This window comes from Hibiscus syriacus, unplaced genomic scaffold (genome assembly GCF_006381635.1).
Source record: "Hibiscus syriacus cultivar Baekdansim isolate YM2019G1 unplaced genomic scaffold, ASM638163v2 tig00000764_pilon, whole genome shotgun sequence".
Taxonomy (NCBI): Eukaryota; Viridiplantae; Streptophyta; class Magnoliopsida; order Malvales; family Malvaceae; genus Hibiscus; species Hibiscus syriacus.
Window position 1 is genome coordinate 1,169,135 of NW_024061820.1, and position 11,978 is coordinate 1,181,112.

Here is an 11,978-nt window from a genome sequence, read left to right on the forward strand (position 1 = left end):
ATTCTTAATATTATTTAATTACATTTATTACCCTTTCTTTCTTCTTCGCTCTATCCAACTTCAACTTCACCATCACTCTAACCACCTCTTCCTTCCCCCATGCACGGATGCGTGCCACTCCGGTTCTTTCATAAGCCGGCACTGCCTCACAGCCCGACCAAAAATCGAACAGTTCAACCTGCATTTATAATAAAATTTATATTTTTATATAAAAACACAAAAAAGTTCTTCAACTCATTTACCTCTAAGATTGCTATGCACCCTTTGAGGTATCTCTGGCTGCCCTTTTTAAAGGTGATTATTGATTCAATCAATCTCGAATGGATATATTCAGCCCAATTGAATTCACCCTTCAAGCCTTCATCGCAAATGAGCTTCATATGTTCCTTGTTCGTTGACGTATTACCCGTTGGACAAAGAAAGATACCGACAAGGTATAATAGAACTCTGGCCTTCAGCTCATCCCAACGTAAGATCCACTTTTTATTTCCTCTTCAATTTCAGCATATGTCACCTTATGCTTCAAACCATATTTGGAGGCAAGTGCTTTCCAGTCCTTACTCTTACAGACTTCTACAACACTTTTGCCTTCATTTTCTACCCCCAATACGGCTGCAGCACATGGGATCCCGAGAGGAAATGAAAAATCACCATACTTAGCAATACATTGTCTGACATAAAATTGTGCCATCAAAGATCGACACAATTCCCTCCGAATAGGTCGATCCCTTACTCCTACTAACGATCCAAAATCTATTTCTCACAGCACATTCAATTGACCCTTCTCCTTAAGGTGTTTAATTAATGAATTCACCCTTTTAATGCTACATCTTGTCTACACTTCCTACATTTTTTAACAATATATAATGTTATAGTTCTTATATATTTTGTATCAACGTATTTACAAGTTTAATGAATACCTTATTTTCATGTGCTTTCCTCCGTTCTTTGTATTCTTTACTATCATTCCTTGACTGTGTGATGTAAGGTTCCTTTTCAGCATCACTCATTGAATTCCATTTGGACCTCACATCTTTTGTCACCTAATATTAAACATAAACGTTTCTTAATCAATACATTAACACTAAATACTACTCAATGTCAATTTCATTTTACATACCGAACCGCTCTGTGTGCCATCTTCCTTCATCCTTTTGCATTCGGCCATACTGTCAACATTTAAAATTGTAATCAATTTAAAGTTTATCAATACTTTAATCCAATTACCATTTCAACAATAATAACAAAAAGACATTGATACTTACTAGAAGTACATATATCCACCCTTTGGTTGCTTTCGAGTCTCGGCCTCAATTTCAAAGTCATCTGCTCCACCAACAATTTTCCAACCCATTGACTCCATTTTTCCTTCATATCAGTTACGCAAATCAAATTATTTGTTACATACACTTTATTCAATATACAAATATAGATAACTACTCTTGTGGTAAAACGGTTTTCTTCAAAAGAATTTGAATGGCCACACCAAAATGTGTCGGGACATTTATACAACCTATAATATCATTTTCTACCTATAATATTTAATAAAAATATCGACATTTATATTTTTCCTTGAATATCACTTTCTACCTGCAATCGATCCCAAATGCTTCTTTACTCCAAAACCCCAAACAACATATAAAAACCCTATCGCGATTACTGTAATAATAAAAAATTAGGGTTTCGACAACATACTTTTCGATTCGACTGCAGCAACAAACAAACAAACTTCGCTTTAGAAACGCCTTCTGAAATGCAGCAACAATTACGCTTCGATTTCAAAAACTCGTCCGTTCTATCTATTTTCAGAGGATATTTAGCTATGACCTTTATATTTTCATCGGATATATTATTTATATTTAATCGATACAAATACAAAAGTGTCGATACTTTTATGTCAGGTGTCGATACTTTCGAAAGGATAATTACCTATTTCTTTGAAAGTGTTGATAATTTATTACACGTACTTACGAAAGTAGCGACACTTTCAATATATCTGGTATCATTTTACCGGTTTTATCATTTTGATACCTGTTTTATCATATTTTTACATGTTATATCGTTGTGGATCGATATATATTTTTTAAAATATCGACACATTATAGGCGCTAAAATGCTTCTCTTTTAAATTCACAAAGTGTCGATCCTTATATAAAGTATCGACACTTTCAATATATTCGGTAACGTTTTACCGGTTTTATCATTTTGTTACCGGTTTTATCATATTTTTACCTGGTATATCGTTTTGGATCGATACATTTTTTAAAAGTATCGACACTTTATAGGATTTAAAAACTGCTTCTCTTTTAAATTCATGAAGTGTCGATCCTTATATTAAAGTACCGACACTTTAAATGTATCCGGTAGCGCTTTACCGGTTTATCATTTCAATACTGGTTTTGTCATAGTTTTACCTGTTATATCGTTTTGGATCGACACATTTTTAATTTGGATCGACACGAACCGACAAGTTAAGTTTGTCGGTTGCACAATTTTTTTAATATTTCTTCATGACTTAGACCTACTACATTATTATTAGACAACATTTCCGGTAGCGCTAAACCGAATTTGTTAAATATCTTTTAATGTATCCGGTAACGCCGTATATTAACCCGTCTTTCCTGAGACAATCCCCTTTTTTTTCCCTTCATTTTTTCAATAAAAGGGAAGGGCAATATCAAACTTGGGTCCTTGAACTTTCAGGAATTTTGAAAATTGCCATAAAAATTTGAGAATCATATAGTTTGGTCCCTTAAAAATTTGTCCCAACTATAGGGTGTGACAGATATATCCGGTTAATTATGTTGTAGTAAAAGATGTTATTTTTTATAAGGTTTGTACTATAAATAAGTAGATAAAATATATTATTTTTTTCATTTAATTACTTAAATATTTTTTTATCAAAATAAGTGCTTTAAGTTTTTTTTTAGTTAAAATAGGTACCTAAAGTATTTTTTGATTAAAATAGATACCTAAAGCATTCAATATTTTTCATCTAAGTTCTAAAAAATTTGACATGCGATATTAATTAAAAAAAATACTTTAAATATTTAGTGAAAATATTAAATAATTTAGATACCCATTTTGAACCCAAAAAAATAAGTGTCAATTTAATTAAAAATATAACTTTATATATTTTTGATAAAAAAATATCATAAGTACTCGGATGAAAAAATGATATGTTTTAGGTATTTATTTTTCATAAAAGGCTTTTGATAATTAATTGGAAATGAGTGTAATTTGTTTAGAGAATTTCGAAAGTACAAGGTATAGAAGATAGATTTTCTCATTTTTAAACTCTATAATCCCTTAAGCCTTCATTAAAGTTGGAAGCTACAAACAAGTTGTTAGAGAACAGCAAGGGGAAGGGTAAGTCAGTTAACCAAGTTCATTTTTAATTAGCTCAGGGCATTTCATTAAATGAGATTTGGATATTTGTTCTTCATTTTAATAATTGTATAGATGATTTTATATCAGTTTGTTTGCAATAATCCTTTCTGTGTTAGATTATTAATCAAATTTTAAACAAGTCCTGCATTTCAGCCGATGAATATGCAAATAAGTTATTGTAAGACTACGAAAAGTGAATAACGTGTATGGTTTAAGAAAAATGTAAAATTTGGATAACATGGACGAAAAAACTTCAACTTTATTGGGAACAACGATTAAGATAAAGTTGGTCAAAACAGAGATATTCAATGCTAAGCAAAGCATTGGGTAATGTTCCTAACGCCCTTTAAGACTATGCTTAAAATGGCAGCAAAGGAAGGTTTTATATTAATATATAAAGGGCAAAACCCCACCAAAGCATTTATTATCCAACTCATGCAAGCTTGGGCAGTGAGTTCTAGGCATTAACTGGGACTCTGTGGCCCATTTTCTGACAAAGCCAAGATTTTTCTGGATCGGTGTCGATGAATTTATGCACAAGGAACTCTTCTGCTTCTTGGTCGTTCAGCTCTTTGGACCACGCCACCCTTTCATTCCTATGAGATCCTGGTCCGAAACATCTGCAGTTTCAATACGAACCATTTACATTCTGGGTTCATCTTTCAGAATCTGTTGTGCACGGTCAAAATTTTTTGATGCAAGGAAATATAGCAAGCGCTCTTCTCCTTTTCAGGATCTTCCCAGTTATTCCAACCTTCCTTTTTGATGCAGTTATCAATGAAAGTGTAGGCAAAGAGCACCCTTCCAAAGGGTCCCATGGCCTCCTAGGTATGCATACCCCGTCTCTCCGTTTCCGGTTAACACACACCTGCATCCATGTCACAATTTGTTCATATGCTAAATGATGCAAGTAAAGTAGCCTTTGTAATAGGGTGTTTAAGGATTATGGACCTCAGAAACACGTAAGCGGTGGTTTCCTCGGTAGTGCCACGTTTGTGGGCGGTGACAAAACCAGGTGGCTTGCAATGGAGATGACAATGTTCAAAGAGAGCCGTACTGTTTCCGAAAATGTAGTCCACGTTTCCTTCGATATAGCAATCCCTCATGTATTGTCTTCCCTTGTGCAGGTAAAGAGGGTTTATACTTGTATTATATATTAGTCATGAACCATTGCGATACTGTGTTAATTGGACTCGAATGAGAGTATCGGATATGAATTTATATCTTGTTTTTAAAGTTCTTTTAAATGTATCTGGAGAAATAAAATGAGAAGGTTATCAGTACCTGCCAGCCCAAAATCTGCAACTGTAGAATGCACACCGATCTCCTGATACTCATTGCCACAGCTTGGTGTGAACCCTGTAAGAAACAAAAACATTATTGAAATATGAACTATGTCCAATGTTCATATGCCGGATAGTTAATTAGTTAGTTAGTTAGTTGTCTCTTAACTGGACCTTTAGCATTTGGGTTTAAATATTTGTATCGGGTTATTGGAGCCACTTAAGTATTTCGTTAATCCATTGTTAATAATCCAATATTCTGATATCCACTTTGTATCTAAAAACCCTAGCCACATTTTCATGTTTATAACCCTAAAATGCCGCTCATCTCCTCCTCCCATTCTCAGATTGATCACCAGCCGCTGTCCGTCCGGTCAACGATGCCTCCTTTTTCACATATACTTTGAAAATAACCATAAAAAATGAGAAATTTAAGATTTTACCTCTGGAGCGTTATTTTCAAAGGACATGTTTTCAGCAATAAAATCGCTTCCTTCCACAATCACACTCCCAGAAGCAAACGTTCCTTTTCCAATCACACTCTCATCCTTGGAAAAAGAAAACCCAATGAACAATCATCAGACAAGGAATAACAAGAGGAAGGGTTCTATATTTACAGGTGATGATCGGTTTTAGTAGCGGTGTTGTTCCATGTAAGAATAGTGTTCTCAGCTCGGCAACCGATCATGGTGATCATTTGCCTGTCCTTGGGAATGAAAACGGGTTGCTTGTAAATACCAGGTGCCACTCTAATGATTGTTCGAGTCTTGCTTTTCGGTTCCACTGCGTCTACGGCTTCCTGTACCGTTTTGTAGTCGGCGCTGCCGCATTGTGACACCGTAATTACCCTTGGTTCCGCCATTGACCAGATAACAAAAACCACCTTTTCTTTTGTATGTATGCTTCTGCCAAAAAAACAAAAGGAAGGTCGTGTTTTATAGTGTGTTTTAGGGCTAAAAATGGTGAAGGATTGATTGAATAGACAGTGAAGCGGGAAAAATGGCAGCACAAATATTATGGACTTATTTTAGCATATTGTTGCAGAAGTTTGAGCTATGTTTATTTTTAACTTTTCCTTACTTTTTTTGTTTTATTTTTTTTATTGGAGGTAAGGATGGTAAATGGATGGTCCGGTGGGACGGATGAGGATATTTTTTTCTATCTTTATATTTATTTAATACTTTATTTATTACCTATGCATTATCTACAATTACATATAAAATTTTTAAATTCACACTCGTCTACACAGACAATTCTCAAATGCACATCCATACTAAATATATAACTAGATATTCACCATTCATATTGTACCTACATGTACTCTTCCATATCCGTATGGTAACAATTTCACAAATTATATAAACAACAAAACATAAAATAGACATGTTCATTAACAAGTATAATATAATAAATTAAAGATTGATTGAGTTTATACCATAATATTTGATTAAATTACAAGTTATGTCCTATAAAATTTTAATATTTATCGAACAATCTTTTAAATTATACTTAAATTCATAAAAGACCCGAAATTCATATGGTGAGTAATTAGTTGACGGGCATATGTAGGACAGGCAGATATGGGCTAAATAAGATCTTAAACCCATCATGTACCTACTATCATATCGAGTATGACTTTTATATCCATACCCGTCCAATGCCAACTAATTTTGTACACATCCTCATCTAAATTGGAGCGGGTGCGATGTGAGGTGAATAAGGTCTCAAACTCATCACCTCTCCACTACTCATAAAGGGTTTGAATTTTTACATCCACACCTATCTACTGTTCATTCAATTTATACATATCATCTTCTCAATTGAAACGGGTATGATAAAAAACCATGAAATTATATTTGACTGTCATCCTAATTGAAGAATATCATTAATCATGCCCTACAGATGTGGACCATATGTATTACCCAACATCATGCGCAGGGAAAATAATAGATAAACCATTTATCCAAAATAGTTGAATGTACTGTAAAGTTTGGATTTCAATCATTGTAATTCATTTTCATTCGTATCAAAAGTAGTGGGAACACGACAGCTTTCATAGAGACGACGATAGCCTAACCTTTGTACAAAGACGATGGGATAAAGTGGGATACTAACAAACAAGATTCAATGTATTTTGCATGAAATATTTTATACAATTTTTCTTTAAAAACAATATTTTTGTCATGTAAATAAGAAAGAGGCCAAATAAACCACATTCCCAACCACCTTATCCATAATACGCACCCCTTTATTCAAAATAATAATAAAATAATTATCCTTGAAATAGTTATATATTTAAAAAAATTATATACGTTTCAATTTTAAAATATTAATTTAAATTTGACTACGATTGGATTAATGGATAACTCAATCCTAAGACGTATCTATCCATATATCATAGAGCAGGTAACACCACGAACACATTAAGGGGGCGTTTGATTGGCGGTATATTGGATTACCGTGAGAATGAAATGTCATTCTCCCGTTTGGTTGGTAAACATTTCCAGTCCCTGGTAATTTTTTATTCCTAAGAGTGGTATTTTGGGGTATATTACCAAGAATGTGAATACCCCTTCTCTTAGGTATTGTTGGATTACCAGTGTTTTTGACTAAATTGCCCGTAATTTTTTTTTTCAAAAATATTCTCATTCTGTCATTGAATAAAAAAATCTACGAAGGTTAAATTACAAATTTATCCTTAAACTATTTTAAATTTACAAAAAAAAGTCTATAATTAGAATTTTATATGAAGTTCAGGGGTTAAAATAAAATTTTACCATTTCATTAAACCTATTTATCTTTTCAATTTTGTAAAAAAAATTATATAAATTTTATGAATTTAAAATTTTAAAGAAAATATATAAATTAATTATAGTAATATGATAGTAGAATTCAACTTGTTAAAAAACAAATATATAATAAGAACAATTTAGTAAAATATACATTCCAATAATCTTTTATTACTTTAACCAAACATCGTAATCTTACATTCCTGCTAAACTTGTAATCTTACATTCCTGCTAAACGAACAAAACACAAAATACAACGTTCACAGTAATCTTATTCCCGCCAGTAATCATATTCTCACTGGTAATCTTACATTTCGTGAACCAAACGCAGCCTAATGAACTGTTCTTTCCAAGACAAACAAAATGGAGTTAAGGGTCCAAACATAAATTTTAAAAAACCTTATGTAAAATAAATTTTACGTAACTTATTTGTTTTAGACTTTCCAATCTTTAAATCATATATCACAAAGTTTAAATTCTAAATTATAAAATCTTAAGTTTTAAGTCATGGATCATAAACTATGAAATTATAAACCCAATACTATAAAATCTTCAACCACGTACCTTAAATTGTAAACCTTAAAATATAACTCTATAAGCTTTGAATAGAACGAATGACATCAAAATGAACAGTGTGTAAAACAAATTTTATGCCGCACGTACATGAAAAATTCATATATTAATCTGTAGACAAATATATTTCTACATAAAAAGGTGTATATATGATTAATTTCGGGATCTAATACCAACTAAAACAAAAATAACGTTTATTGCCCATATATTACAAATTTAATTTCCAAATATATATGACAAACAATGTTTGTTTTCATAATAGCCGTCACTTACTGTGGAATGCCCTGCAAAATATATATGACACTATTTGAATCACTTTCAAGAGGGGAAAAGTTTTGACAGCAACACATCGAGGGGGATTGGTTATTATAATGAAGTCAATTCCATGTAAAATGATTTTGATTGCTTGCACTGAAGACCTTCGAGAGAATTTATTCTTTATTAATTCTAATATTTATTCCTTGGTGGATTTGTTAGCTTTTATATTCGTTTTTTAAAAGAGTGTTTGTGTTGATGAATATTATCATGTATGTCAATAAATTATTTTTTTTAATATATAATGTATTATTTTAATAGTTTGAGAAGATTATAGGTTAATATCCGTTCAGAATCTTTACTAGTCACTGACAAAGCACACACTCTAGAGATAATAACATTCTCTTTTATCGTTAAGATCGGTAAATAAATTTATGTAAAGTGCAATTTAAATATATACAAGTATACATATTTTAGATAGGTATTTATTCGATAATCAGCAAACTGAGTTAAGGATAACTCTCTATGATTAAATTTGTCTAATTTTAAGTACATGATACCCGACAAGAGTGGGACTGCCTTACGGCATCTAGTCTACTGGATAATGTTAACTCACAATTAAAGTATGAGTACTAACTTATAATAAATTATAATTAAAGAGGTAATCTTTTCTAAAATGTAAAAATTAATTTTGATAAGTTAAACCTAGAAACTAAACTCAATTTTGGACAGCCTAATATTGTCTTTACAAAACAAGCACAGAACACATAATGAATAGAAAGGACAAGGAACATGTGAGGTCTTAGACCCAGTTATGTTGGGTGATTATTGGTTTTTCCGGTAATATTTGTTTTATATATAAACAATTTAATGTAAACAAATATTGGATGAGTTATAGAATTTAGAGCAGATTATCAGTTATCCTTAATCATGATGAACTCTTGGTTGGTGGCCTAACATGAATCAATGAGGAACTTGCTATTGCTAAATGATCTATCAGAAAAAGGCTAAACATTAACATGATACAGGGTTATTTATTTGATACATCCAAACTAAACAAATCAAACTTATGTATATTGTTTTAATTTTTATTTTTTAAATAATTATATATTCGTTTATATATATATATTCAACACTGATTCTAAATTCGAATAAAATATATGAAGGCTGCCTTGGGGGATAATAGTGAAAACCTTGAACAAAGTTTTTAACTACTTTGAACACATTCATTTTCTTTACTTTCCTACTAATGTTGAAGTAGTCAATCAATTCACATAATCTATATGACAGTAAATTCTTGAATCTTGAAGTTGTTTCAATCTATTTACAAACTTGATTGTTTTTAATCTTCAAATTCAATAATTCCAGAAGCAACCGAAGTCTACTGGTCCTGCGGAGCATGAAGGATCTTGAATCATTTTCCTGGTTCGAATTCGATACGGTTGAATCCTGGGAAAACTCTGGTTTCAGGTTCTGCTTCGTGCCCCTCCATGACTTTGGATTAACATCTTCAATAAAGACTGATCTTGAACCCAGAAATAATCCGGGTACTGCAAGCCCCCGATGATCGGGTTGATTTGGTGGGGGTTGGTGTATGAAGAGTTTTGGAGAGAATTTGCTGATGATGAAGAAGGTAGAAAGGAAGTGTCGATCATTTCTTCCGGTGCTTCACCTTCATCCATCGGATCGGAGAGCATGTCACGTTTGACGTCTCGCCGGCTGCGACGGTTCTCGGTGACGAATCCATCAATGGAGGCAAACCTGAAATATGTATTTTTACATTGGGACTCTTTTGGAATACTCTACAAATAACCCACTCGTTCTGCAAACAAAAACATGAATCAAGATACCATTGAAGAGCCTCGATAATCGTTAAATAACAGAGGAAAAAAACAGAGACGTGATTTGTTTATGTAACCTGAGCTGTTTTGGGGAGATTGTAAATGGAATATTGGCCTTCTAAACGGAATTCGTGCATGACCCAATTGGTTTTTCCACCTTTAGGTGCTCTCCCTGTGTAAAAAACCAAAGTTTCTTCATCCCAACAAGTGATTTCCCTTCGAAAATCTCTCTGTCTTTGCCCGTGGCTTTCCAATAACCGGCATCGGTTGCCCTGTTCGTTCTCAGACCAGTCGGGTATTTCCGGTCCCGAACGCAGAAAAAATACCACTCTTGCTCGCCCATTTTAGCTCTCCTGTCATTTCAACAAACACGAAGCAAACATTTTAAAAAAAAGGATCAAAATCAAAGTTATGAAAGATGTAGAGAGAATTAAGAAACTTACGAGGCAAATCCCAAGGCTCACAACTTGTTCAAATCGACCTCACCAATGGCGATACAAGAGTACAAGGTGTTGAGAACTTTCTTGGAAAGGTAGTGAGTTATCAACTCTTCTCGGTGGGTGGAATCGAAATCCCGGAGGCAACTCCAGTTGTTCATCTTCGTTCCTAAAACTGGATATGTTTCCATTTTTAACACCTGAAAACCTTGTATGAAGAGAATCAAGGAAACCCAGTTTAATTAGAAAACAGAGAAAGAAAGCCAAAAAGTGAGGAAGAAAGAGGAGAAGATTTGAACTGAAAACCTTCAAGTAGAAGGTGGCAATGGTGTTGAGAAGGAAAGGAAGCGGTGCGAGCAACGAGGAGGGCCCTAAATACTGGTTTTTAAGGGAGGAAAGAAGCGTGGATTGTAAGGCACTTGTGGATAGTTTCAACTTTCATACCCTCTTATTTTTTGCAAGTGTTAACGTCATTAAAACCAAAACAGGAACTGTTAAGTCCAAGTTAAAAAGATAACTTAGATATCTATTTTGATAAAAAAAAAATGTAATTTAAGTAATATTTTTATCAAAAATATTTTAAGTACTTAATTTTTTTTTTCAATTTTAACAAAAGATACCAAGTTTTCTTAAAGTTTTTTCATTGATTTAGTTTGTTATCATATGGTCCTTAAATATCCCCAAAAACGAATGCAATGTTTTGGAACCATCACTTGTCAATTAACAAATCAAAACAGATTTTGATTAGCAGTAGTTTGGGGATGTATCAAGTACCACAGTTTTAATATACGGTTAAGAAAAGACGTTATCAGAAACATTATTATTTTTTTAACATTTTCGATAAAGTGTTACCTAAAACATTATTTTTTCTACCGAAAATGTTAATATTAGGTTCTATCAGAAATTAGTTAACAACTGTAAAAAAAAAATAATGTTTTAGGTAACACTTTACCGAAAATATTAAAAAAATAATATTTTCAATAAGATATTTTCTTAACCGTATATTAAGTTTGTCGTATAACAGAACTATCCCGTTTGGAGATGTCTCAAGTACCCAGTAGTTTCCATGTGAAATAACTTTGATTTTCGTTTGACAAAAAGAGAATAATAACAACCTCCATTATAACATTACCTATCCAAGTTGTGTTCATATCAAGCTGGCGAATGCATCTAACGAAACTCGAAATAAAAATGATAAAAATGTGGCCTGTGGTCAATTATTAGGATGGCATGAGCCAAACAAATTGAATTTTAGTTAATAAGATTATCCAACAGTTGAAAATATTGATTTTGTTTGGTTAGCAATAGCTTGGTACAATCCCAAAGGTTGGGATTCGTCTAAAACATAAACTCTGTCTGCTCACATTTAAGCAGAAAACATCTTTAAATCCATACTTAGAATCTGTATAT

At 32.7% G+C, this 11,978-nt stretch overlaps 1 protein-coding gene and 1 pseudogene across 1 annotated transcript; both read right to left on the bottom strand.

Annotated features, from left to right (window-relative positions):
* Positions 1-3,847: 3,847 nt before the first annotated feature.
* LOC120214851 (pectinesterase 31-like) lies at positions 3,848-4,496 on the bottom strand. The gene is made up of 3 exons (XM_039212655.1): positions 4,342-4,496; positions 4,229-4,258; positions 3,848-4,010 (listed from the first exon to the last, which is right to left on the bottom strand). Exons 1-3 carry the CDS (start codon positions 4,494-4,496, stop codon positions 3,848-3,850), a joined length of 348 nt encoding a protein of 115 aa, XP_039068586.1.
* Positions 4,497-9,470: 4,974 nt separating this feature from the next.
* Positions 9,471-11,689, bottom strand: LOC120214862 (annotated as a pseudogene).
* Positions 11,690-11,978: the final 289 nt, after the last annotated feature.

Coding starts and splice junctions, on each gene's coding strand:
- LOC120214851 (XM_039212655.1), bottom strand. CDS start 4,496: ATGAGGGATTGCTATATCGAAGGAAACGTGGACTACATTTTCGGAAAC. Junction 4,259..4,341: donor ACCGCTTACGTGTTTCTGAG/GTCCATAATCCT, acceptor ACATGGATGCAG/GTGTGTGTTAACCGGAAACG. Junction 4,011..4,228: donor ACCGGAAACGGAGAGACGGG/GTATGCATACCT, acceptor TTGAAACTGCAG/ATGTTTCGGACCAGGATCTC.